At 39.2% G+C, this 24765-nt stretch overlaps 1 protein-coding gene across 3 annotated transcripts; it reads left to right on the plus strand.

The window, feature by feature from the left end:
- The first annotated feature begins 2845 nt into the window (after nt 1–2845).
- On the plus strand, nt 2846–21009 carry PRKAR1A (protein kinase cAMP-dependent type I regulatory subunit alpha). 3 transcript variants are annotated; one of them, XM_036997088.2, is made up of 12 exons: nt 2854–3253; nt 3428–3560; nt 6355–6537; nt 11212–11382; nt 12170–12261; nt 12475–12536; nt 13861–13907; nt 14602–14760; nt 15954–16014; nt 17115–17236; nt 18163–18244; nt 18587–21009. In XM_036997088.2, exons 3-12 carry the CDS (start codon nt 6361–6363, stop codon nt 18757–18759), a joined length of 1146 nt encoding a protein of 381 aa, XP_036852983.1. In that variant the 5' UTR covers nt 2854–3253; nt 3428–3560; nt 6355–6360; the 3' UTR covers nt 18760–21009. The 3 variants fall into 3 exon arrangements, with proteins under 3 accessions (XP_036852984.1, XP_036852983.1, XP_036852982.1); XM_036997089.2 differs by lacking the exon at nt 3428–3560 and having other exon boundaries at nt 2846–3253; XM_036997087.2 differs by lacking the exon at nt 2854–3253 and having other exon boundaries at nt 3288–3560.
- Nucleotides 21010–24765: the final 3756 nt, after the last annotated feature.

The raw sequence follows: 24765 nt of genomic DNA on the forward strand, positions 1-24765 counted from the left end.
ATGCCCCCAAAATATGGGGTTTGCCGGCGCCCACAATCGCATGAGCTAATTCCTTAAAATAAATCTCTCTCTCTCTGTGTTTATAGACATCCTATCGGGTTTGTTTCTCTGGAGACTCAAATGCAGCTCTCTATCTCTTGGTGAAGATTGCAGATTTAAACACACTATTTTGGATGAAGACAAGATTTGGATGAAGATGTTTTTACTTGGAAAACTCTTTACGAAGCGACCCGTGATTGCCATTCTTCTGGTTTTGTGGTTATGATTTTCAATTTGTGCTGAAGTGAAACATTCCTCCTCAGTTTAGATAAGCGTTACGCCAGCGGGAAGAGTAGGGAGACTTCCGGCGTTCGAATGCTTGCTGGAATCGGGTTCTGTTGGAAATCGCCCCCTTGGGCTCCGCAAGAAGCATGAACACTTGGCACCACTGCTCACTGCAAATAGGTGGTAATAGTCTGAAAAGTTCTCCTTGGAAATCTAAATTACGAGGACCAGTCTTTAGCCAATGGAAACTTTAAGCATAAGAAACACTAAGAAATGGGTCATCAAAGGGCTGTTTCCTTTGATGTGCTGGCTTGCTTAGTTCTGCTTACTAAGGTTTATTTTGCTTTTAAAATGGTTTGTTACTGTTTCACAAATAGTATAACAGCAATGTGGGAATTTTGTTTTAAAGAGAAAAATTTACTTAGAACCTCACTACCCTAGAAACTTATTTTGTTGGGTTTTTCAAGAATATAGGCCCAAGGAAAGGCCAACGGAGTCTTTGGAATCAAGGGCAGAAGGCTTCTGGAGAAGAGGAAACCACACAGAATCTAGAGGGGAACAATTGTCTTTGGGGAAATGTAATTTACATGCTTTTACTCTTACAGCAGACAGAGGCACTGAAAAAGCATATTCCCACCATTTGGAAAACCACTGAGGCTGTTTGGTCTTTCAGAACAGCTGTCTCACTGAATTCTCCCCCAGGCGCAACTAGCTACTGCCCATTTCTCTTTCTGTCTTTTAAAGCCCCAGCATAGGGGGATTTGGCAACCAGAACAAGACTGAGCACGAGGGACACAGGAAATGGCCTGTGGCTGGACTGGTGTCTGAATGCAGCTGAATGGGGACACGCACCCCGGCCTTAGCAAGGAAGCAGCTGTCATTCAAAGTGCTCTGCTCAATGTTGCCAGCTTGTTTCCCTATTCAGAGTGTCTTGCCTGTCTTAGAAGGTAACACTAACGGTGGGACACAGTACAACTCTGTCTTAACCTTGTAGTTTGGGTGGTTCTTTAGAAAGAGGGAGAAGTGGGAAGTAAACTAGCGCTTATTTACTGCATCCTACACTATGCCGGACACATCGTAGACTGCATTGGAGAATCGCTTCTAAGTGATTCATACTGCCTGGGTGTGAGCCACACTAGTTGTGTGGCTCTGGGTATGTCACTTAATTTCTCTATGCCCTCATTTTCCTTCTGTAACAATAACAATAGTAATACACACAAAATTACTATGAGGATTAAATTATTGTGTATGAGGCACTTAGAACAGTGCCAAGAACAAAGTATGTGTTGTGGACATGTGTGCTGTTATTATCATTATCAAATTAACTTTTTAGCATGTAGTCCTGCTTATCCTTTTACAGTTGAGGAAACAGGCTCATGGAGATGAAGTCAATCACTGGGTATGGCAGAGCCTGCAACCCAACTCAGATTTATCTGACTGCAGTGTTTTCTTCTTAGAACATGACTGGGCCTGCTCAATGCTATCCAATTTCCTCTCCTGCTTGCCAGTTTCGGGTTCAGTTTATTAGCCTTTGTACTGACAAGGGTGAAATTCTGTATGGCTTAGGCGCTGTCCCCCATTCCACCCATACCTGGTAAAAGGCTAGTGGTCAGAGAGCAGGGGAGTGGGTGGGCGAGGCTTCTCTCCCACATTCACATCCTGTAGTCCTAAAGGGCCCTTCTGATGTTTGCTTCCTTTGACTTCCCCTAAGCAGGGCTGACCATGACTAAATAAAAGAAATGCTCTCATGAGCAGGCCCCATATCAGACTGGTGAATTTAGGGGTGCAGTTGGCATAGGGCAGTGCTGTCCAACAGAATATAACACGAGCCATATCTGTAATGGCAATTTTTCTAAGAGGTGCATTGAAAAAACAAAGGCGAAATTCATTTTAATATTTAACCTAATATATCCAAAATATGACCATTTCAACCTAGAACCAACATAAAAATTGAGATATTTACATATATTATTTGTGTTAAGTGTTAAATCTATCGCGTGTTTTATACCTACAGCCTTAGAGCTATATACCACCGGTACAACAGGTAGGTACCAGGGGGACACAAGGATACGGTCCGCCAAGGGCCTTCTTCGTTCAGTTAGCGACTTCATACGTCTAAAGCTCTCCCCTGCTCCCCTTTTCTTCCTCCTCGAAGATTCTCTGATGGAAAAAAATGGTTGAAGCAGTGAAGAAGTCCCTCCCTCTCCCATCATCACGCAGCTTTTGCGGGCAGTTGGGATTTCTTGTGTGGTCGCAGAGGGTCTGTGCCAATCTGCACGCTTTGTACTTCTCAGCGGGGTCAGGCGCGATGATGGGGGACAACATATCAGGTTCTAGCAGGACTCAGGCCTCTCCCGGACCCTGACAAAGCCCTTGCCAGTGACTTGCGCCCATAGGGACGGCACGGCCTCTACTGACGACAGCACCCCCGGAGGGGAGAGCAGCCCGACGTGCCAAGCAGACACTTGGCAGGCCTCAGATTTCCTGGACCGGATGGCCGGCCAGTGCCCGGAGGTCCGCACGGCAAGGCCGGCACAGGATGCACGGCCGGGCCTATGCGTCCCGGCATCCGCCCGCGCGCGCGGCGCAGCTGCCGCAGATCCGCCAGGCGACCGCCTCCTCCCGGGCCTGGCAACGGCGCGAGTCTCCCCGCTCCGGCCCGCGTCCGCCGCCAGCAGGGGCCACAGGGCGGAGTCGCCCCCCGGTCATCCGAGACGCCCCACGTGGGCGCGGGACGGACGGAGAAAAGGCAGAGGCGGGAGGCAGGAGGGTGAGCGGGGAGAGCAGAGGAGCGGAGCAGAGGACAGAAAGCTCCCGAAGGCCGCGCGGAGACAGAGCGCGAGCAGAAGCAAGAATATAGGGGACCTGAGGCCTTCAGTGCGGAACAGGTGACGCGGGCAGGTGAACAGAAGGAGAGAAGCGCCGGCTAGAGAGAGTGCGGAGAGGGCGAGAGGCGGGCGTGAGGAAGCCGCTGCGGACAGCGAACGAGGTACAATATTTAAAAAGCAGAGAAGGAACGATTCTAGGGTGAGCAGAAGTGAGGGGCTTTCAAGGAGGGGCGGGGAAGGGACGGCTGCGGCAGCGCCTTTAAGGTTGCCAAGGCGACAGCTCCGGCCAGAACGAGGCGCATTGACGTCAGCAGCCGAGCGCTGATTGGTTACAGCCGGGTCGTTTCCGGTGGAGTCGCCGCGCAGCCGTTATCGCCGAGTGGAGACGAGCTTGGAGGGACGCGTTCAGAGCTCAGCAAGCCGCAGCCTCGCACCCACAGGCCCCTGCCCTCCGTCGCCCATCCCTAGGTGAGTGGGGTTGGCGTGGAGTCCCGGCGGCGCGAGTTTCGCCCTCCCGCTGCCCGTTTGGGGGCGCCGGACCGATCCAAAATGGCGTCGCTGGGAGCGACCTGCAGGGGGACGGCCGCACCCCCTGCCCCTCCCCGGCCCCGGCGGGCGCCTCCGCGCAGACCCTGCGCCCCAGGCCGCGCCCCCGGGCCTGAGCGTGCACCTCCGAGGCCCCCGGCCGTCGCCGACGTCTCTCGGCCGGGGCTGGTAGCCGCGGCGTCGCGCGCCCCCTTGTCCCGCCCGCGTCCCTCCGCGGCCCCGCCGCCTCCGCCTCCGCGCGCCGCGGCCTCCTCGCCCGCCCGCCCCCGTTTCCTGAAGGGCAGGAGCTCGGTTCTCCCAGCATCTGCCGTCGTTTTCACCAGTGTTTCTGGCGGATGTTAAGATCCGGCAGTTTTCATTTCGCTTGCCGCTCTCCTGGTCGTCTCCAGCAGTCCGAGTTCCATTTCTTCCTGATTGCTCTCCCCTCCCGCAACGATGGTCTTAGGCTGGCCCCTAAATGTCCTTCTGTTCCCGCCACCACCTTTCCTTTCCCGGTCTTCACCTCCTCCCCACCCGCCACCCGCCACCCGCCACCCGCGAGGTCTTCTCGTCACCGTTAACGCCTTCCGACTAGAGCGGGATGAAGGGTTGTCTTCTCTTCTGAATTCTGTGGCCATGACTCTGGGCTAAGTGAAGTGAAGGGCACTTTCCTGTCCTTCCTGTTGAAAATACGTACGCGGCACCTTTTAACCCCCCCAGCCCGGTGCAGGTGTGATGCCACATGACTTACCTACTTGGGACATTGCCAAGCGAGTTGGTCTTTTCAGCAGAGAAAAGAAAGATAATTACTTCCTCAAGATGACCCCAATGAAGTGTTCGGAGGGGCTGCGATCTGAATCAGCAAGTTTCTCAAAGCGTTTTAAATATTTTCTCAAACTTAATCCTTTTGAAACTGAATTTTAACACAATTTACAGAAGAAGGATTTTGACTGTTGTCATGAATAGACAGTGTAGTGAAAGTCTTAAAGTAGTTAATTTTTGGTGGGGAGAAGATAAATTAATTGCGGGGCTTTTAAAACTAAGTACAGAGTCAGTCTAGATATACGCGATAAATACTAAGACCATGAAATTTGGATATGCAAGGGTTCACATGGTGACTGCATTAACCTTAGGGCGTTTTTGTGGATGTGGCATCTTTTTGGTCTTTTTTAATAACATTACTTTCTTTCAACCAAAAACCAGTTTTACCTCTTAGACCCCCAGTACTCTCATTCCTACCAGCCAAAGACCTGATCTGTCAAGAACTTCTCTGATCAATTGAATGCATACACTGATATTCCTGAAATACTTCTGAACTTTGTGAAGCCTGTAAGATCTGACTTATCATTGTTCTTGTGGACTTTGGTATTGAAATGCAGAAAATTCTACAGTGGCTGGTATAAATCTATCCTAAAGTAAATGATTTTTTTAAAATACTGTTTCTGAAGTAGCAGCATGATTCTTTTTCTGTGGCTTCTGATTTATGTACTTGTCAGGGAGCTACAAACATGCTCATGGTCTGAATTTGTCTACTCAGTTATTGACCTTTATTGTGAAAGTTGTCAGAACAAAATGAGGGCCAAAGAGCACTTGTAGCTTTTTACTCTGGTGTTTCTTTCCCTTTTTGAACTTATGAGTTTGGTCTCAGTAGTTTTTGTGCATTTGGAAAAGATCTAGTAGTATTGAATTCGGTTGCATACTGAAGGAGATCTCGCTTTTATTTTCTAATCTTAATTGCTTAGTAAATAGGAGTTGGAAAACAGTTTGTGACTCTGTTGTTAGTAAACAATACCAGGGTAAGGTTAGGTGCTCACTGTATTTCTATGTGTTTTACTTCACATTCAAGGTAGTTTGAGCCCTCTGTAATTCACTAAATGCAGTTTATCTGCTTGATCTTCACATAGGTTTAAAACTTAACATATTTTAACATTTTTCTGTCCAAATGAAGAAAATGTTCTGACATTTCCTGTTCACATTTTTTGTCATTTGGTTGATAAGGTATTTTGTTTTTTGTTTTTTGTTTTTTCTATAAAGGTTGTTCCCTTTTACCAGCGGGCAAGTGTGTTATCATTTAGGGCTGAAATCTGGTAAAAGACTCGGGAATAAAAGGTTGCTTTTAAAACTCATCTGGGATTTCTCAAAACTCATCTGGCATTTCCTTTGTGTTTTTAAAAATTTTGGTTACACTCCTAGTTGGCTAATCAGATTCTTCGCTCCAGGGGTTTGATTGGTGATATTAGGACACTCCCCTGGGATAGGAGTTATCGATAGGGAATGTCAGTTGTTCTTCATTGTGCTTGCTTGCTTTCATTTGAGCCACTTATGTGCCCTTGTAATTCTGTGTCCTGTTTACCATTTACACACTGCGCACGACACTATGATGTCTTTTGCAGGGGGAGAACTGAATGGAAGTCCCTCAAGGGCCCAACTCCTCAGTAGCCCGCCTCGGTGGCAGGGGATAGTGGCTCATGCTTCCTCCCAGGAGCTGAGGTTAATGCGTCTTCTGTTGCTGCCTGCAGAGCCTAGATCCTGCAGCAGGAACAAAAATGAAATACTAATTTGGAAGAAGGCTATTTTTTTACATACTTGATTCCCCTACCTTCCTGTTAAAAAAAAAATCCACTTAAAAAAATTTCTTGTCAATATATTGCCTAATGAATTTATTAAGTCAAAGGCCAAATTGGCATCGGTTCCTTGTAAATACTTTACACAAGCTTGTGTGTATTTTTCCTCACAGAGAACCATGGCGTCTGGCAGCACTGCCGCTAGTGAGGAGGAGCGCAGCCTCCGGGAATGTGAGCTCTACGTCCAGAAGCACAACATCCAGGCTCTGCTCAAGGACTCTATTGTGCAGCTGTGCACTGCTCGACCCGAGAGACCTATGGCATTCCTCAGGGAATATTTTGAGAGGTTGGAGAAGGTAAAAATAAATGTGGGGAGGTGATGAGATGATCCTGTCAGGTATTAGCTGTAATGCTGTAAACTGTCGCTAATTTGTGTTTCGGAAGAAAAGGAATTCTGACCAAATAAGTCTAAAATATAATTTCAAGAAAGAAATGGGTTAAGGCATTTGTAGTAATTTTTAACTTTATGATCACTAGAATTCATCAAAACATCCTATGCTAAATTTATTTCGCTAACAAAGCATTTCCAAACATTGTTCTTTGTAACCATTTTATTTAATACATAAAACTGACTAAATAAAATAACAAATTATATAAATTTATCAGAAATAGTACAGCAGTTGTGTTGAGTTGTATGAAATGAGAAATTTGACCGTACTTGAAAGCAGTTAATGCTTTTCTCTTTTTCACCAATTAAATAAACTTAAATCTTACCCCACCTTTGTAAACCAGTGTAATGAAATATTGGAATGTAGCTTGTGACTGATATATCAGAAATTCTGAATTAGTGAAGTCCTTTTTTATTGTAGAATATATCTCAGATGAATTGACTATAGAGCAGAGACAGCAAGATTGATGGTTGTCAAAATTTTATTTTATTTACAGTTTTGGTTAAGACTTGTTTTCCTTTTGGGAAAATTTAATCCAACTTTTGTTCGTTGTTGTCCATCTCTATGTGTGGGGTGTGACCTAGGTATATGGTATTTTTGCATCAAGGACAATGCTTCAACTCCCTCAAGAAACGATGAATGAGAAAGCCTGGGTCATTAAATGTTTGAGGAGTTTGATTTGCTTCTGTAAATGAGTGAAGTTTACAGGTTTTCTTACACATATTGTAGTTTTGATGTGGTTCAGAATGATTATGAACAATTAGGATGCTTTTCTTAGGTATATATAATCATTAATTAATTGTATAATAGAAATATTTGTAATGTATCCCACTGGTTTGGGCAATTTCTCAGCATAATTTATTAGTAAATCTGTTTGTAGTAAGATTTATACTAAAATTGCTTACGGATGGGGAATTTTTTCTACTATTTTCCTGAGAAGCTGTTTGTAAAAATTGGTGTTTAGTACCATGATTAGAATAATTTGAACACCATAACAAACAAGTAACCAGTCCCTGTGAATATAGCTTTGCTGTTTGGAATTGTGGTAGAAAGTTCTGTTTTCTCTTATTTAAGCACTTTCCAAACGTTAAAGTACTGTAGAGCTAGGCTGCTATGGACGTTCCCTGTTTTGAAATAAGTGCGTTCCTGGAGATCTGCTTCTGAAATGGGTCACTGTAAGGTGATCCCTCTTCTCTGGACATCAATAGAAGCCATCAAATGAAGGGATGAAGTTGGTGAGACATTAAGTGTGTGTCTTTTTATAGGGAGTGCTGAGTGTGTGGTGCTAAGTTTTCAAGCCTGTAGTTACCATAGCACTGTTTAAGCACTAACTGAGGTGAAAGCAGGAATTAAAGCGATTTTGTTGCAGATGGGATTTTTAGATTTGGTGTGGATTTCTTTATCTTTAAATAAATATCACAGCTTAACACACTTTTTACTACAATTCAAGGGTCTTTGTTCACTTGCATGTATTTCTTTAGCTCGGGTTGAATATAGATATATCACTTTAAGGTTACTAGATTTTGAACTTTTCAACAGATCATTGCTCTATACATTGGTTGGTTTATAGGCCTGAAAAGTACATGGTCACGTTTTGGTCACTTCCTTCCCTGTGTTAATCAAGGGTTGTGTTTCTGGTACCTTCAGCTAGTCAGTAAGAAATGCACCCTGAATTTTCACAGTTAGCCCATTGAAAGTTTCTGTGTTTTACTTCAGATTATCACCTGGAATTTGAGTCCCCTTTTATGCATATATTTATTAGAACCTTGCCTGCATTAGGGATCAGAGGCATTCTAATAGCTATGACCATTGATTGTTTCTTGTGTGCCAAGTTCTATGGGAAGCACTTTACATACATACAGACTCATTATTTAAAACTTGTGAGGTAGGTGCTTATGACCATTTTATAGAGGTAGCAGGTAAAACTAAGAAACTAAGCACTTTGGGTGTGGTCATACCATGTAGTAGTTAGCTTTTGCTGTAGCCATATACAACCCCCACATTTAAGAGGTTTAATACAAAAGACCTAATTTCTTGGTCATATGCAGCTTTTCTGGGTTCAGCTTCTTCTGTCATCTTGATTCCACATGTCCTGTTCTAGGGCTCAGTGGAAGGAGCAGTCACTATATAGAGCATGCTTTTCTCAAGGCAGAGAGGGATCAGAAGCTCAGGGGCAGAACCATACTGTAATACAGCAGACATGGTGTGGCATGTTCTCTTACATTCTATGGGCAAAGCAAGTCATAAGGCCACGCCCCATGTCATTGGAGTGGGAAGCTTCCTTCACTTACAGAGGAGAATGGAATGGCAAGGGCAGGGAGGGAACGAATAATTATTGAAAACATACCAAGTAAGTGGTAGGGACAGAATTTGAACTTAAAACTCTAGAGCATAATGCTGTATTAGCCAGTAAGTAGACATGGGAGGGTTTGTCTGTTTGTGGGTTTTTTTGCTTTTATTTTAATTAGTGAGGGAACTGAAGAGGTACAAGACTGACAGCAGAATGACAGCAAGAAAAAGGATATAAAAATGTAAAATAATACATATTAGAATTTTATGATCTAATTAATGGTTCTGAGTAATCACGATTACGTTTGCATGATGTTAATGAGAGTTCATGAAATAGTATTAAAATCAAAATGCTTTTGGTACTTCAAAGTTATCTTAAAAATTTATTTAGATTACAGTTACAAATGAGATACCATTTGTGAAATCCTTCATGAAGTTTTTGTGAAATGGCAGTGACAAATTTGGGAGTAGAATTTGTGTTTTCATTTATTGTTTCATTAAACTTTGAACTTTGGGGAGACTTGAGATTTATAGTTCTGTGTTAATATGGAATGGAAACACCTTACTGATTATTGGGATTACCAGAATGAAATGAAGTAAGCTTTTTAAAAAATGTATTTTTAAAAATTGGTTACATATTTGCACATGATTGGAAATTCTGCAGGTACAAAAGGGTATAACAGCAAAACCTCCTCCTCCCCACTGGTCATGAATGCAGCCGGTGTTCCATAGATAATAGGTGGGCATTTACAGACCAATTCATATATAAAAGAGCTTCCTGTTCTTTTCCATTGTATCTATATACTATAATTTATTTAATCACCCCATTGATAACCATTTTGGTCGTTTATCGTGTTTTACTATTACAGACAATCGTACAATCAATAACTTTGTGTATATATCATTTCACATATCTGCCTATTTTAGAAGAAATTCCTTTAAGTAGAATTACCAGCTTATTTGGTCAGGAAGAAAGTACATCTGAATTAAATATACAAATATATTTAATTTATTTTTGTTACATGTTTTTCATATTCTTTCTTAATTGAAAATGAGAAAATCCAGAGAAATGAGAAAAACAAAACCAACCTTCCCCCCAAAGAAAATCAAGACATGATTCTAACAGAAATTAACACTATTAATTCCTTGACAATTATCATACTAGACTTTTCTTGCTGCATATAGTTTTTTTTTGTCTCGATTCTAAAAGCAGGGCTGAGTACCATGTAGGAGAAAAAGTAGGCATATCCACAATTTCTTTTCTCAAAACAATTTTCTGAAATACTAAGTGCTAGTAAGTTCATACAGAATTTGTAAGATGGTTTAGAAAAATAGTGGAGCATGAGTTGAATGGGAAAGCAGTAGATAACACGTTTTTTTTTTCTTTCATTTTGTCAGGCTTAGTAACTCATTTTTTACTGCAGACCTGAGGGAATTTCTTTTTAAGGCTCTCGATCTGAAAAATAGGAGTGTTCAGTAGTTCATCTCAGTTTTGACATGAATTTGTTGAATAAATTTTTAAAAGGTGAAAATTTGTTTAAATTTCACATGTAAATCCTGATAATAAAGAATGTTTTGTAATAGCTCTCTTGGCAGAAGTATTTTTAGATCTGATCTGATCTGATCTTACTTAAATTCTTGGTATTGTCACATCATTTCATTATTTGTTTGTATTTGAGACTCCAGTTAGAATATGAATTTCACAGGCTCAGGACCCTCTCCTATTGTTTTTTTGTATTCTCTTTGCCTAGTATAGTATAGACTTGGCATGTCAGATCCTGAGAATACTTACTGAATTAATGAAATGACCCAGTAATCTAGACATTCTTGTATTACTTTGCTGTGCTCAGTGGTTATTCCTAAGTAACATTCTTCAGGGCAAGAGGGGTGGGTTCCCTCACGCTAATCTGTTAGCAGCATACAGAAACCTAATTTCCCAGGATTTTGTTCTGCAGTTCATTACTGTTTTGTGCATTATAAATCATTGTTGTCAATATATTACTATGAAGACTAACTTTTTACTTCAGATTATGTGTCCTTATACTAATGGCTTTTGTTTATTAATAAGTATGGTATCTATTATCATGTGAGAAACAACATGGCTCTTTCAGAGTATTTCTTGTCAGACTTGACTTTCCATTGTTTCTCATTTGGAATTAGTCTTTTCCCCTTAACTTTCACACTGGTAACAGAGAAAGAGATTTGAAGTGACTGAGGTGGACTGTCATTGAAATAGAATAGCAACTTTACGTGCTGAAGGATCTCATTTTATAAACTTAAAACTTTTTTCAGGAGGAGGCAAAACATATTCAGAATCTGCAGAAAGCAAGCACCCGTGCTGACTCGAGGGAGGATGAAATCTCTCCTCCTCCACCTAATCCTGTGGTTAAGGGCCGGAGGCGACGGGGTGCTATCAGTGCTGAGGTCTACACGGAGGAAGATGCTGCATCCTATGTCAGAAAGGTCGTTTTGCTATGTGAACATTGGGGAAATGTTCTTGGGACCGTGTGATAGTCATCTAGTCTCCTTTGCTGAATGCACGCAGTGTTTTGCATAGAAAGAAAAGCAGGATGTTTCATATTCCATTCTGTACAGTGCTTGGTTGGGTACTGGGGAGCAGGTTTCTGTAATAACAAGTCATTAAAGGAAATAACAGTGATTATAAAAGAGTAATTGTATTTTCTTTTCCTTTTTGTTGTTTTGTAGAAGAAGCAGGCAGTACTTCTTTTTCTGTTGAATTGCATCAACTTTTGGCATCCTATATATAGTTCATGTTGTGGATTTTATTTAACCTTTTATCCTATAAGTTTTATTTATCCTAGTTGGCTCTGCCTTAGAGCCAGCCTGCCATTTTGAGTCATGCTATTAACCTGCAGAGCAAAGAGAATATTGTCCTGGCAAGAGGCTTGTGAAACTAATAGTACATGATCACAGTTTAAAAAATGACTTATTGTCATGAAGCGATTGTTCTTGCTTCAGAATAATGACCTTGGTTGAGGTATTTTTTGTTTAGTTGTTGACTGGGAACTAAATACCAACCTTTAAATACAGTCCAGGTTGTAGGCAAGGGGATTAATTAGTATTTGTTGAGTACTTTGTGAATCAAAGGTAGAACAAATGTGTCGTGTTGAAAATACTCAAGTCTTTTAAAAATACTATAATGCAGCTTGATATTTAATTAAATTGCATGTTCAAACATGAAATGTTTTTGGTTTATGGAATTGCCATTTGACTTTCTATTCTTTTCTAGGTTATACCAAAAGATTATAAGACAATGGCTGCTTTAGCCAAAGCCATTGAAAAGAATGTGCTCTTTTCACATCTTGATGATAATGAGAGGAGGTGGGTATAGATTCTTTGTTAAACAGTCTTTTTCCAGTAAATCTGTAGTCCCAAACTATTCTTATCATTGTTTCAAGTTTTAGGGGCTCTTTATAATTGTTCACTTGGACATTCTGGACTGAAACCATGGGAGCTTTTATTCTAAGGTTAATGTTTGAAATCCATAGAAGAGGCACATGAACTATATAACCTGAGGCCTTTTCTCCCTTGCAGTGATATTTTTGATGCCATGTTTCCAGTTTCCTTTATTGCTGGAGAAACTGTTATTCAGCAAGGTAAGGGATATGCTGCTTTCATGGTGTGCAGCATTACTATGGGAAGGGATCTTTTTTAAAGTGAAGTTTGTTTTTCTTTCAGCCAACCATTTTCCTTCTGTTTATGCTATCAGATTTTCCTATTTTTTTTCTCAATTAAAATCTCTGAGTTAAAAGGCATACATTCCCTAAGAGACTAATATTTCCCTGGTATCTGATAAAATTTTTTTAAAATTGAGATGCATATAATAAAATGCACATATCTTAGTGTACAGCTTGATGAATTTTGATGTGTGTATGCTCATGTAATCATTGCCTTGATCAAAATACCAAACATTCTCACTAAACTCCCTTTACTTATTTCGGTCCCCTCTCCCTACCCACAACTATGGTAACCACAAGTCTGTTTTCTGTGTTTATGAGCCTGTTTTAGTTTTGCTTATTTTTTAGATATTCCACATGTAAGTGAAATTATGTAGTCTTGTCTGACTCTGACTTACTTCACTTAGCATACCTTCTAGGTCCATCCATGTTGTCCCAAATGGCAAGATTTCATTCTTTTTTATGGCTGAGTAATACTCAGTTGTATGATGTATCACGTCTTTTTTTATCTTTTGGTCTATCAGTGGACATTTAGATTCTTTGTATATCTTGGCTATTGTACTAATATTTCCCTAGTATCTGATAAAATTTTGTTTATAGTAACTGTTAAAGGAAATTCCTGCATTTTTATTTAGAATGTTACATGGCATTTCAGAACCATATATATTTCATATAGCCTTTATATTGATTATTAACCACTCATAAATTAGGAACTAAGCAAAACACTTAGCATTTATCATCATATGGCTCATCTTTTTAAAAGGTTCTACACCATCTACAGATTCTTACCTTTTGCCCACATACACTAACATGGATATAATCTTTTAGGTATCTCTCCTTTTTTCCTTTCTTATGTACTCTATATATTTTTATCTTTTGTAGTCTATATATTTTTCCATTTAGAGAAAATCTGGTATTTTGTTCCCTGCTCTTGAGTTGTTTCTTGTTTTGTTATTATAGATGCTGTAGCAGTTAGTAACTTTGTATGTGTGTGGCTTTATTTTTTCTTAATTTTTTGGAGGTATCCTTTACCATGAGATGACTAAAAAAATTGATGACTTTATGACTTTTAAAATATATTGCTGGGCTTTTTTTCTGAAAGATTCTGTTAATTTATTTATAATACTCTTCTCTCACTGTACTTCTATAAAATAAATTTATTATTTTACATTAATTTGATAGTTTCAATTTGTTTCTTTAATTTCTAATATGCTTCTAACTTTACTGCTCTCCTCTCTTTTAGGTGATGAAGGGGATAACTTCTATGTCATTGATCAAGGAGAGATGGATGTAAGATTTAATAATAGCAAGAATATGTTGATAATCTTAAAAGTCAGTGTGTTGATATTTATTGCTTCTAAGGGTTTCTGAAGGGCTATTGTAATCCTTGTGTGTCAGTTTTCATCAACCCCTTTTGCCAAATATTTTAATGACACAGAAACATTTTAAACTTGAAGGTGAGGTGATTTTTTTAGCTAGACAAGTAGTTCATAACTTGCTTGAGTAGTGGTTAAGGTGTATGTGCGTGCTGTGAAGTAAGACAGGGGTAGGGAGAGTCTAGATCTATGATTAGGTACAGCTCTCTTGATTCTTTAAGTCTTGTTTATAAATGAAATGGGGATGATACTGGCATTTTTCTCCTAGGATTATTGGAAAATTTAGTGCTTTATGCAAGTAAAATGCTTAACACAGTGCCCAGCACAGTACTCTCAAGTGTATATGGTTATTAATGCTTAGTTCCCCTTTTTGCCCCTTATCATCCTTACAGAGTACCTTTTTCTTATCAGATAATTAAACCAAGGAAATTATAAACACTCTAAACTTAATTCATTGTCAGAAGTCAACTGTTTGCTCTGCTGTGTACTTAGAAACATATTTTTGTGAACAGAGTTCAGGATTCTGACCTCAAAAAGTTTTGCAGGTTTTTAATACTTATGCATTTGTGTATGTACAGAACACCACTTCTTTGTCATTTGCATCTTAGGTCTATGTCAACAATGAATGGGCAACCAGTGTTGGGGAAGGAGGGAGTTTTGGAGAACTTGCTTTGATTTATGGAACACCTAGGGCAGCCACTGTCAAAGCAAAGACAAATGTGAAACTGTGGGGTATCGACCGAGACAGCTATAGAAGAATCCTTATGGTAAGACTGGTTTTTGGAGTGTGATTTAGAATTACAGTCTACTAACTAATGTTTGAGTAACACTGCCACATTAAAGTGAGACTATTCCTTTGAATGATTGCTTTGCATTGAGCACATTTTAGCACTATTCATTATGCCATTTGAGATACTGGTATTTTAAAACACTGGGCCAGAAATAACATGGGAAACAAATGTGTATATTTAATGGAGTCAGCTCATGTTTGGAGATCTCTCCATTTGCTAATAAGTGGATCTTCACTTACCTCATCTTTACACAAAAGATAGCCTGATTCATGCTGCTTCCAACTACATAAAGTTATTAAAGGCAAGTGTGTTACCAGTAATGCAGATGTCATGTCCCCTCTCACTAAAGGAACAAACGACAGTTGGAACATTCTGCTGATATAGTCAGACTTTTTGAAAACTTTGTGACAGACTTGTAGAGTAGCTTTGGAGTAAGTTCCAGTTAATGATAATCAGTCATATTGAATGGCATTCTTAAATGTGTATGATGCCTTTCTGGCTGTTTGACATAATATGCTGTCAAGATGTGCTTTGAAACTTTCCTGTATTTGGGGGGATGTGTGTGTGTATATATAAATATAAGTCATCCATATATATGTGTATGTATATAAATATTTTTAAGTTTATAAATACATAAGTTGCCAAGGCAATTTACTGTGTAAGGAATGTTTATCATAGAGGACTATGTGTTTCCCCGTCTTTTTCCCCCACATATATTGAACAAACCAAAACCTGCAGATAAGATAGCTTGGTTAAGTTGGGGGGACACTCTTTGGGGAGGGCATCTGTAAGTGGTAGTAGTTTCATTTCCTTATTTTGTGGAGGATTGGGGTTGTGGGAAAGTAACCCTGGGCTGGAAATACATTCATCTGTAGTAACATATATTACTTGGTTATTTTTTGGGAGAACGGATTATTTGCTCATTTGGCATTTCGCTAATTGGTGGTTCTAGGACCCTTCTTTGACCATATACCTGGTGCTACTTTTAGGAACAAGTTACTAAGAGTTTTTTGTTGAGCTGAACAGAGGGACTTAACATTCTTCAACATGAAGAAAAATCAGAAATCAAGAGCAGCAGCAAGCTTTGACTTCTCTATTTTTTAATATTCTACAGCCTTATGTGGTAATTACACATTTTGAGATATGACTTTCACTTTTTTCATTTATAGGGAAGCACGCTGAGAAAGCGGAAGATGTATGAGGAGTTTCTTAGTAAAGTATCTATTTTAGGTGAGTTTTGGAGGGTTGCATGGAGAATTGTTCAATTGAAGTGTGAGTGAAACTTGAGAATCCATTGTATTTCATAAAAACTATCAACTTTTTTTTTTCTAATAATAATGAAAAAGACACGAAATACGGAGTTGAAGTTTCACTAACAAGTGATGTTAAGGTGTATTTAATTTGCTAGTATATGACAAACCTCTTAAGTAGAGATGATTGGACCTGGAAAAAGCTTTCTGGAGTTAAGTGCTGCTCATTCCTCCTTGAGAAACAGGCTAAATGTGTTTTTCCTTCTGACTGGACATTCACTGTTATTCCTCTTGTGACTTCTGTTTTTTTGCTTCATCAATGAATTTATTGGTTCAGGAAAGTTGAGTATTTCCAAGAATGCATTTCCTCTGTAGAAGGATTAGGTGCTGTTTCCTGGCTTTCTTTTTAAAAGCAAGTTTATTGAAATTTAGAGTAAAACAGGTTAATTGAAGATATTTCTGTGAATTTTATTATGTGTGGACGTTAGAGACATCATTATAACCTGTTCTTGGGAGGAGAAATGGTGATTTTTATAAGACAGTAAGTAGTTTTTCTTCCACTGTACAGTGAAGTGAGTTTTCCCCCCTTATTTATGTGAAATAATTACATTTGCCTGTTGTCTTGGGTGTTAGTTTAGGCTTTGGGAACAGAAGTTATTTCTAGTTCTTGTTGATTTCATAAAGTCAACTGAGGATTTAGAAAGATAAGTTATTTCTGTGAACCTCTGGAATAATACGATGGTGGCACTATTACTTTCGGGTCCTGTAACTGCAGATTTACATTAATGACAGTCTTTAGGAATACTTAATAATTACATTTTTTTATTCCCTTTCTATTGGGGTGCAGTTGGTATAAATTTACCTGGCCGTTGGACTACAGAGGTGAGGATCTAAGGGTTTTAAAGTAGTAGGAAGATCTTGCGGACACTAGAAGTAATTGAAGACAGGTGCCCTGTCTAATCTGATACTGCTAGAGTGTTAAATGGGCATGGCTGTTTGGTTGACTCTTTTATACTTCTTGTTTTGAAGTTTTTTAGCAACACTAGTAACACAGAGAATCTTTTTATTCTTGCTTTCCAGAATCTCTGGACAAGTGGGAACGTCTCACAGTGGCTGATGCTTTGGAACCTGTCCAGTTTGAAGATGGACAGAAGATTGTGGTGCAGGGAGAGCCAGGGGATGAATTCTTCATTATTCTAGAGGTGTGGAGCCCTACATTTGATACTTAAAAAGTTGTTCATTATAGGAGAGAGAAAAAGGCCTAATTTTGATTCATAGCTTCAGTTTTGAAAAATACCTGATAGTTTTATTTAAAAATTATCTTCACTTCAAAATGTTTGATTTTCTGCCATGCCACCACATTTTAAATGTTTGAGTCAGAATTCTGGAAGAACTGTTCATAACATAATAACCAAATTCTGACCTTCTCAAATTAATCCTCATCAGACAAGCCAAATAAAACTACCATTTAACATAACAAACTGATGATTCTGCACCATCCTTGTTAAAATTATGTGTTTGGGCTATTTGTCAAATAAGGATCAAAGGCAGGTATGTAAGTTCTAAAGCTACTGTTTCATATCTTCACTGTCTTGTTTAAATGGATAGCATATACCCTTGCAGATCCAAAGAGCAGATTTTTTATGAATGTAACTCAGTAGATACTGATTGATTTTATTTAAACCAGGGGTTGTGGGACTTACATAAAAGGGCCAGTTGGTAGGTAATTTAGGCCTTATGAGCCATAAGGTTTTCTGTAGCAAAGATGCAAAAGCAGTCATAGACAATACATGTAAATGGTGTGTTCCTGTAAAATTTTATTTGTAAAAACAGGCAGTGAGCTTGTATTCAGTGCTCTGGCTGTAGTTTGCTAACTCAAGTCTGAGCTTTTTAAATACATACGTTGGCTTGATAAGAACCTCTGGTAGGGGCTGCTGGGTAAATAGGAATTGAAGCTCATGTAGTGCTGCTTCTCAGGCGTCTTTCATCGTGTGAGCACACAGGATTCAAAATAGCTGCTGAATAATATTTTTTCTTTATTTGCAAAGTAGCTAAAATTGCATAGGATATTTAAAAGCCACACTGGACTTGAAAATATTTGTTTTGCTTTTTGGTGATTTTACTACAGGGTTCAGCTGCGGTGCTGCAACGTCGGTCAGAAGAGGAAGAGTTTGTTGAAGTCGGCAGGTTGGGGCCTTCTGATTATTTTGGTATGTGGATTCCCTAACAATAAATGCGTAGTTTCTTTGTCACCTCTCAGTAAGATACTACAGTCTTTCATAATTTTGTCTTTCCTTCTCCTGAATTTTAGTTTTGAATTCCAGTCTTTTTTGGGTCACAGAGACATGGTGTGGGATTTTGACCTTTACTCAGTTAATAATTAAGTTACTGATGATCTCATCTATCCGGTTTAAGTGCAGATATAGTGTGGCCTCTACTAAGTTATTAAGAGAGAGATTTATTTTCTCTTTTTTCTCAGAAGCGTACCTGTAAGGAAGTGTGTTTCGTAGCATGAGCCTCCCCTTACCCATCTCTCTCTTTGCCTTCTGCAGGGGAAATCGCACTCCTCATGAATCGTCCTCGCGCTGCCACTGTGGTTGCTCGTGGTCCTTTGAAGTGTGTGAAGCTGGACCGACCTAGATTTGAACGTGTTCTGGGCCCATGCTCGGATATCCTCAAACGAAACATCCAGCAGTACAACAGTTTTGTGTCACTGTCTGTCTGAAATCTGCCTCCTGCGCCTCCCTTTTTTCTTGTCCCCAGTCCATGCTTCATTCATGCAGACTGCTTCACTCTCCCTATTTGCAGTGCCACGTGGCCACTGGCATCGTAGCTTATTGTCTGTTTATATTAAAAATGCTTCTATTGCACCGTTTTTAATTTGGAGCATTAACTGAATGCTCACACACAGTTAAATAAACAGAAAGAGTTCTTTGGAGACTTTGCTGTTACTGCTTCTGTTTGTGCAGTGTTAGTATTCAGCCTGGGCAGTGCGTGCCATGCTTTTTGGTGAGGGCAGATCCCTGCACCAAATAAATCACCATAGACTAATGATATTATAGGATAAGATTTTTTTTTTTAAGTGACATAATTTTCCAGGTATGTGCTATTTCAGACTGTGGCCATATATGCTGTGTTTATAGAATAAACGATTTCATTAAGCTCTGAGAACTAGGAAAAGCATACAGAAAAGACCTTAGCATTAGAAAGACATCTGCCTATATTTAAACTAGTGTGAGGGTGGAAAAGTGTCCATTTTTGCTAATTATCAGATGGATGTGATCTGTTCGGTTTTTAACCAGAATTTTTGTCAAGCTAATTTGCCTGGTTTTGTTTATATCTTAATGTTTCCTGAAGTTCTGAAATGTGTTTGGTTGTGGCTATCTATACCTGCCTTTTAAGTTTAAAACCACATCGTTGGCTGCAAATATTGGGTTATAGTTTAACTACATCTGCCTCAGCTCACAAATTTTGATTAGACCTTTAACCAGCTAGTGCCAAATACTGATCATCAGATGCTGAATTGAGAAAAAGAATTTGAGGTCTATACTCTTGGTTGTTAACTTAGAGCTTTTGGTTAATGTACAGCCTTCAGATGACTACAGGATAATCTGTGCTCAAAAAACAGTGAGTCCAGGGCATTGGATTTGCTGGGAATAGAACAGATGTAACAAATGTCATAACAGAAAAATGGAGGTGACATTGTTAACAGGAGAAATGCCAAGTGGGCAGAGTTCAGTGTTGGGATCTTTATCCCACTGCATTCAGTAGGGCATGAGATTTGGGAAAAAGGTTTACTTTGGTTTAACCTTTTCCCTCCTTTTTACATTAACTAGAATTTATGGTGGGTTGGGGGGTGGATAGAATGTATCTGTTTCAAGTTGGTCTAAAAGGCCATCTTGCTGAAAAGTTCTGCTTTCCTATCTAGCTTTTATTTCTTTGGCAAACTTTTTTTTCTAAGTAAACTTGTGTTGAGTCTTAACTGTATTTCAGTATTTTCCAGCTGTATCATCTTTATGTGTTACATTATTCCATGTGCACCAATGATACCCAACAGTTTATTTTTTAAAACACAATTTCACAGTTCTGTAATGTGGACACTTTTATTTTCATTGTGATTTATATATAATGTAGAGTTATATTGGGGAGTGACTGCAAGCAATTTTCCATCTGTGTGCAACTGGCTGATTATTAATCACCTCTCCTACCTTTTCCCAGGTAATTTAAATTGGTCTTGATAGATTTTCTTTCATAGATTTGAACACTTTTTAGGTTGTTACTAAGTTTGGAGTATAAATATGGGAAAGAAGTTTTATTTACATTTTAGTGTGGAATAGAAAGCTGCCGTATAACAAGTTTTTTATTTCTCAAAATCTATTAAAGGAGGGTTTTCTGATCTGTACTTAGTGTTTAGCTACCTTTTTATATTTAAAAAATAAAAAATAAGTTATGTTTCTGTTTGCTTAAAGCTGATTTTATTTTGTTCAATGCCAAACTGTACTTCAATGAATTCTTTAGAATGCCATAAATTTGCAATTTCATATATGTATATAGTCATGTTCATGTGTATTTAGAACCTGTAATGCTTTTGAAGTGAGTTTCGCTCTTCAATCATTTGGTTTGCTGTTTACTCCCTTTTATTTTTAATCTAAGAAATCTTAAGTCTAAATTTAAAAATTAACCACATTTAAAAAGCTTTATCTTTGTGCAATCTGAGTATATGTGAGAAATCACTATTGCCACAATTTGTCTTAGTTGGTATGTGGGGCTGTAGGAGTCATTATTTCTTGTGAAATAATGACTTGGTAAGTGAAATTGATGCGATAACACTCTAGAAAGTATAGATGGCCCGAAGGACCATTTTGTATTGTTTTCCTGCTTAAAGTCTGATTATACTGTATGTGCTAATATATTCTTTTTGTTACAGATTGTCTTAATAGTAGGTCAAGTAATAAAAAAAGATGAAATAATTTAACTTCTAAGTGAATCAGTTTTCTTCCCTTTCTCCTCTCCATATGTCTCCCTCCTCCTCTCCCCCAGAAACTCCTAATCTAGTGGGCAAGAATGATAGTTGAAAGTGAATTATGGGATTGGTGTTTTGAAAGAGTAATATGTTTATTTTCAGTGTTTTACATTTAAGTTTGTCAAGGAATGAATGTAGAATAGACCTTAAATGGTAATTGAGATGCAGCAGATCTGTTTATCTGTTTACTGAGTAATGGAAGGGAAAGATGAAATCAAAAGCCAAAGATTTCCTTCTTTTGGAAGGCAGACTGGTTCTCTGGCCTTGGAACTTACCTGTGCTTAATTGGGAAACATTTCTGGATCAGCATACTCTGGTTTAAATTTAATATATGCATGTAGATATTTAGGTATGCTTATGTACTTTGTGTATATAGTCTTTATTTCTGATATTCTTCAGACTTCTGAGGAGAGAGATGATTGTTATTCATATGTAGGTTTTTCTTTACAGTTAATGAAACTGGAGACTTATTCTAGAACATTCTTTAGTGCTGCTTTGTAACGTGTGTGCTTTGTCTAAATTCACTAATCCTTCATGTCCACTGGAGTTAGCACTGTACTCGTTATAGTTTAATTCTCCCTCTGATACACCAGTTCATATATTTTAATGACTTAAATATTGACCTTTTAAAATTGAAGTAGCTTGATGTTAGCTTTCTTAATACTGCTTTATAGCCAACCACAAAGTAATAGCTGGACCCTTTTTCTATTGTGTTGGGCCCTGGCAGTGTATTTCTAGATGGGCTAAAACAGCATTGAGAAGCAGTGGCAAGATCACCATTTAATATGTCTCCCCTAAAGTAGCTATTGTAATGGCTTATCAGCAAAGGCTGTAGATAGGAGAACTTAAGCGGGGAATCTTATTACATCTCTCCCTTCTGACTCTATGGAATTTTTACATAGAAATCAGTATTGTATACATATAAAGTTAAAATTTGTTTATTGACATATCAGACCTGTGACTTTATCCTGACTCTGCTTTAAAGCAGAACCATTAATATGGATAATTTTTTCGTTTTGTGAAAGTTCTGCTGGTTTAGCTTGAGCGGGTTGTTATTGTCAAAGTCACCACTAGATGGAGAGCTATTTATAAAACTCCTAGTGTTAATCTCAAAGTAAGTTAACAGTTGATGCTCATTATTCATGGATGCTGCATTTGCAAATTCTGAAAATTTGCCTTCTTGGTAAAATTTATGTGCAACCCCCAAATCAGTACTTGTAGCCTTTCCGTAGTCATTCCTGGATATCAGTGGAGTGGTGAAGAATTTGAGTCTCTGGACACACATGTACCCAGCTGAGGTCAAACAAGTCAATGCTCTGCTTTCTAGTTTCTGCCCTCATGCTGTAATCAGTGTCCTTCTTATGGGCTAGTTAGTGCCGCTTTCTTGCATTTTTGTGCTTTCTGTTGGTGATTTTGTTGTTTAAAATGGCCTCCTGCTGCTGAAGTGCTGGCTACTGTTCCTAAAGGCAAGAAGGCTGCTGTTATATGCCTTAAGTACTAAATACATAGCTTCTTCCAGGCATGAGTTAAGAGTGCTGTTGCCACAAGTTCAGGGTTAATGAATCAGCAATACACATTAAATAAAGTGTCTTTAATACACCTGACTGAACACATAAAACAAGACCATTTATTGATCATGTGACAAAAATGTAACCAGAGGCTCACAGAAACCTAAACTCTTTATTTCCTCTAGGAGTAAATGGTTCATTCTCTGCTAGTCCAGTGTATGTGATGACTTTGTAGACTGTAAAACTAATAAGAGAATCAACTAACTGCTTTTTCAAACATTCTGCAAACTCAAATTGTCCTCCTGACTTTTGAGAGGGCTTAAATGTGTACCTCCAAACCCCTTGCTCCACCAGTTTAAATACTGTTTGGTTCATTCTCATTTTTTAGTTTGCTGTCAGTAATAACATGAAAAGTGTTTACATGCAGACAGGAGAGTTGTTATGTCATGGGAAGTTGAAGAATGGTCCAAAATGAACATGTTGGAAAGAACTTGATAGTTCTAAGAATGGGGTCTTTTTTTCTTGTATTTTTGACATATGACAGAGTCTTAGTTTTGGTATTAGTGAAAAAATAATGGAGTGTTTAAGACAAGTGAATAATCAGGTATCTAGGATTTCTGCATTTTGTGGTCAAAATTTTGTTACTCAGTTTGTAAAATTCACCAGTTTTTACTATAGGACATTTGAAAACCAGTCCATGTCATGGAAGCAGCTGGTGTGAGGTGGATCATGGCTTTCTAACTTCCTGAGGCTCTGTGATAGGGAAGTCTCTGACCATCGTGTGCTTTTTTTTGAACCTCTTTGCCTGAATATATTTCTCCCATTCCTCTATGTGTAATTACCTGGTCCTTCCTCCAAACAGAAATACTGGCTTGAAGGAGGAGAAACAGTTCAACAAGTGGAGAGCCCTGAGCAGTGGTAAACTCACCTTAGTAACTGATGTCTCTGGGATTGAGTTGATTAAAGAGTTTTATTTTATTTTTTCCTTTAAGCAAACTTCATAAATTGGGTGAGATACTGTTGGGTTTTTGTATTACAGTGGAAGGAACATTTTGGACTAGGCTTAAGTCATTTGGTTGTATGATTTTAGCTAATCTCTGAGCCTTAGTTCTTTGGACATGGGAGGTAGGGGCTTCTGTCTGTTCAGGAGGATTGGGAACACGTATGTGTATGGATTCTCCCACATGTTAAGAGCTCTGTGAAAGATGATGGTTCTGTCATGGAGATACAAGCTTCAAGGGGCAGTGGGCCAGTAACAGGTACCAGTGTGGGCCTGAAATGCCCTTTTATTTGTCCTACAGGGGGCTGTCTTTGGACACACAAGTCTCAGTGACAACTTCTGTCAACCTTACCCCCAAACCCCCACCACTGTTCACTCCCCTCACACATGTAATATTTGAGCCTCTGGCCTTTATTAGAAAAATTAGTCGGATGAAATCGACCATTGTGATTTGTTGACTGACTAATCACTCCATAGTATGAGTACATTCCTGTCATTTGTGTTTTCAGACATGAATAATTTGACCAAGTAGCAAAGCTACCAACTGAAGGAGTTTCGGATGTCAGCAGAGCAGTAAGGAAAGGGTGGAGGAGATGGAAGCCCTGACGTGCCCACTTTTAAGGGAGGCTTTGAAAATCAACTTGAGTTAGTCCTTTCTGCACAAGCAGCTGAGGGGAGGGGCATGGAGAGAGTCAGACCTCTCCAGATCCTGGATCTTGTGGGAAAGAGGGTTGTGGGTGGGCTGTGGTGGCCTTGCTTTTCTCCTGTCCTGTGCAGGCTCATGTACCCACTGGGCCCATTCTTGGGTGGTCCCACCTTCAGGACCCCCTTGCTTTCCCTTCAAATTCATCCAGACTTCCCTCTAAATACAGATTTGTCCTACTGTTATGGATAATTTTGACACTTGATGTTATTTTTGATACTAAAATACAGGTTGAAATTTCTCGTGACATTCCAAGAAAATCCCTGTGTTACATTTAATCTCTGTTAAGTTTCTGAGAATTGCTTTAGGACTGGCCAGGAGGGAATTGTTCAGATTGGGGCCACAGTGACTGGAGTAATTAATTAGGAAGTGTGAAGTCTACTTTGAGCCAGTTGGAGAGTTACATTTTTTAGATTTTTTGTCTGTTTGTGAGGTGCCAGGTGTTTTATCTGGATCCAGAATTTAGATACAATAAGGGTCTGGAGGTCCGTTTGGTG

Source organism: Manis javanica, chromosome 4 (genome assembly GCF_040802235.1).
Source record: "Manis javanica isolate MJ-LG chromosome 4, MJ_LKY, whole genome shotgun sequence".
NCBI classification, from domain to species: Eukaryota; Metazoa; Chordata; class Mammalia; order Pholidota; family Manidae; genus Manis; species Manis javanica.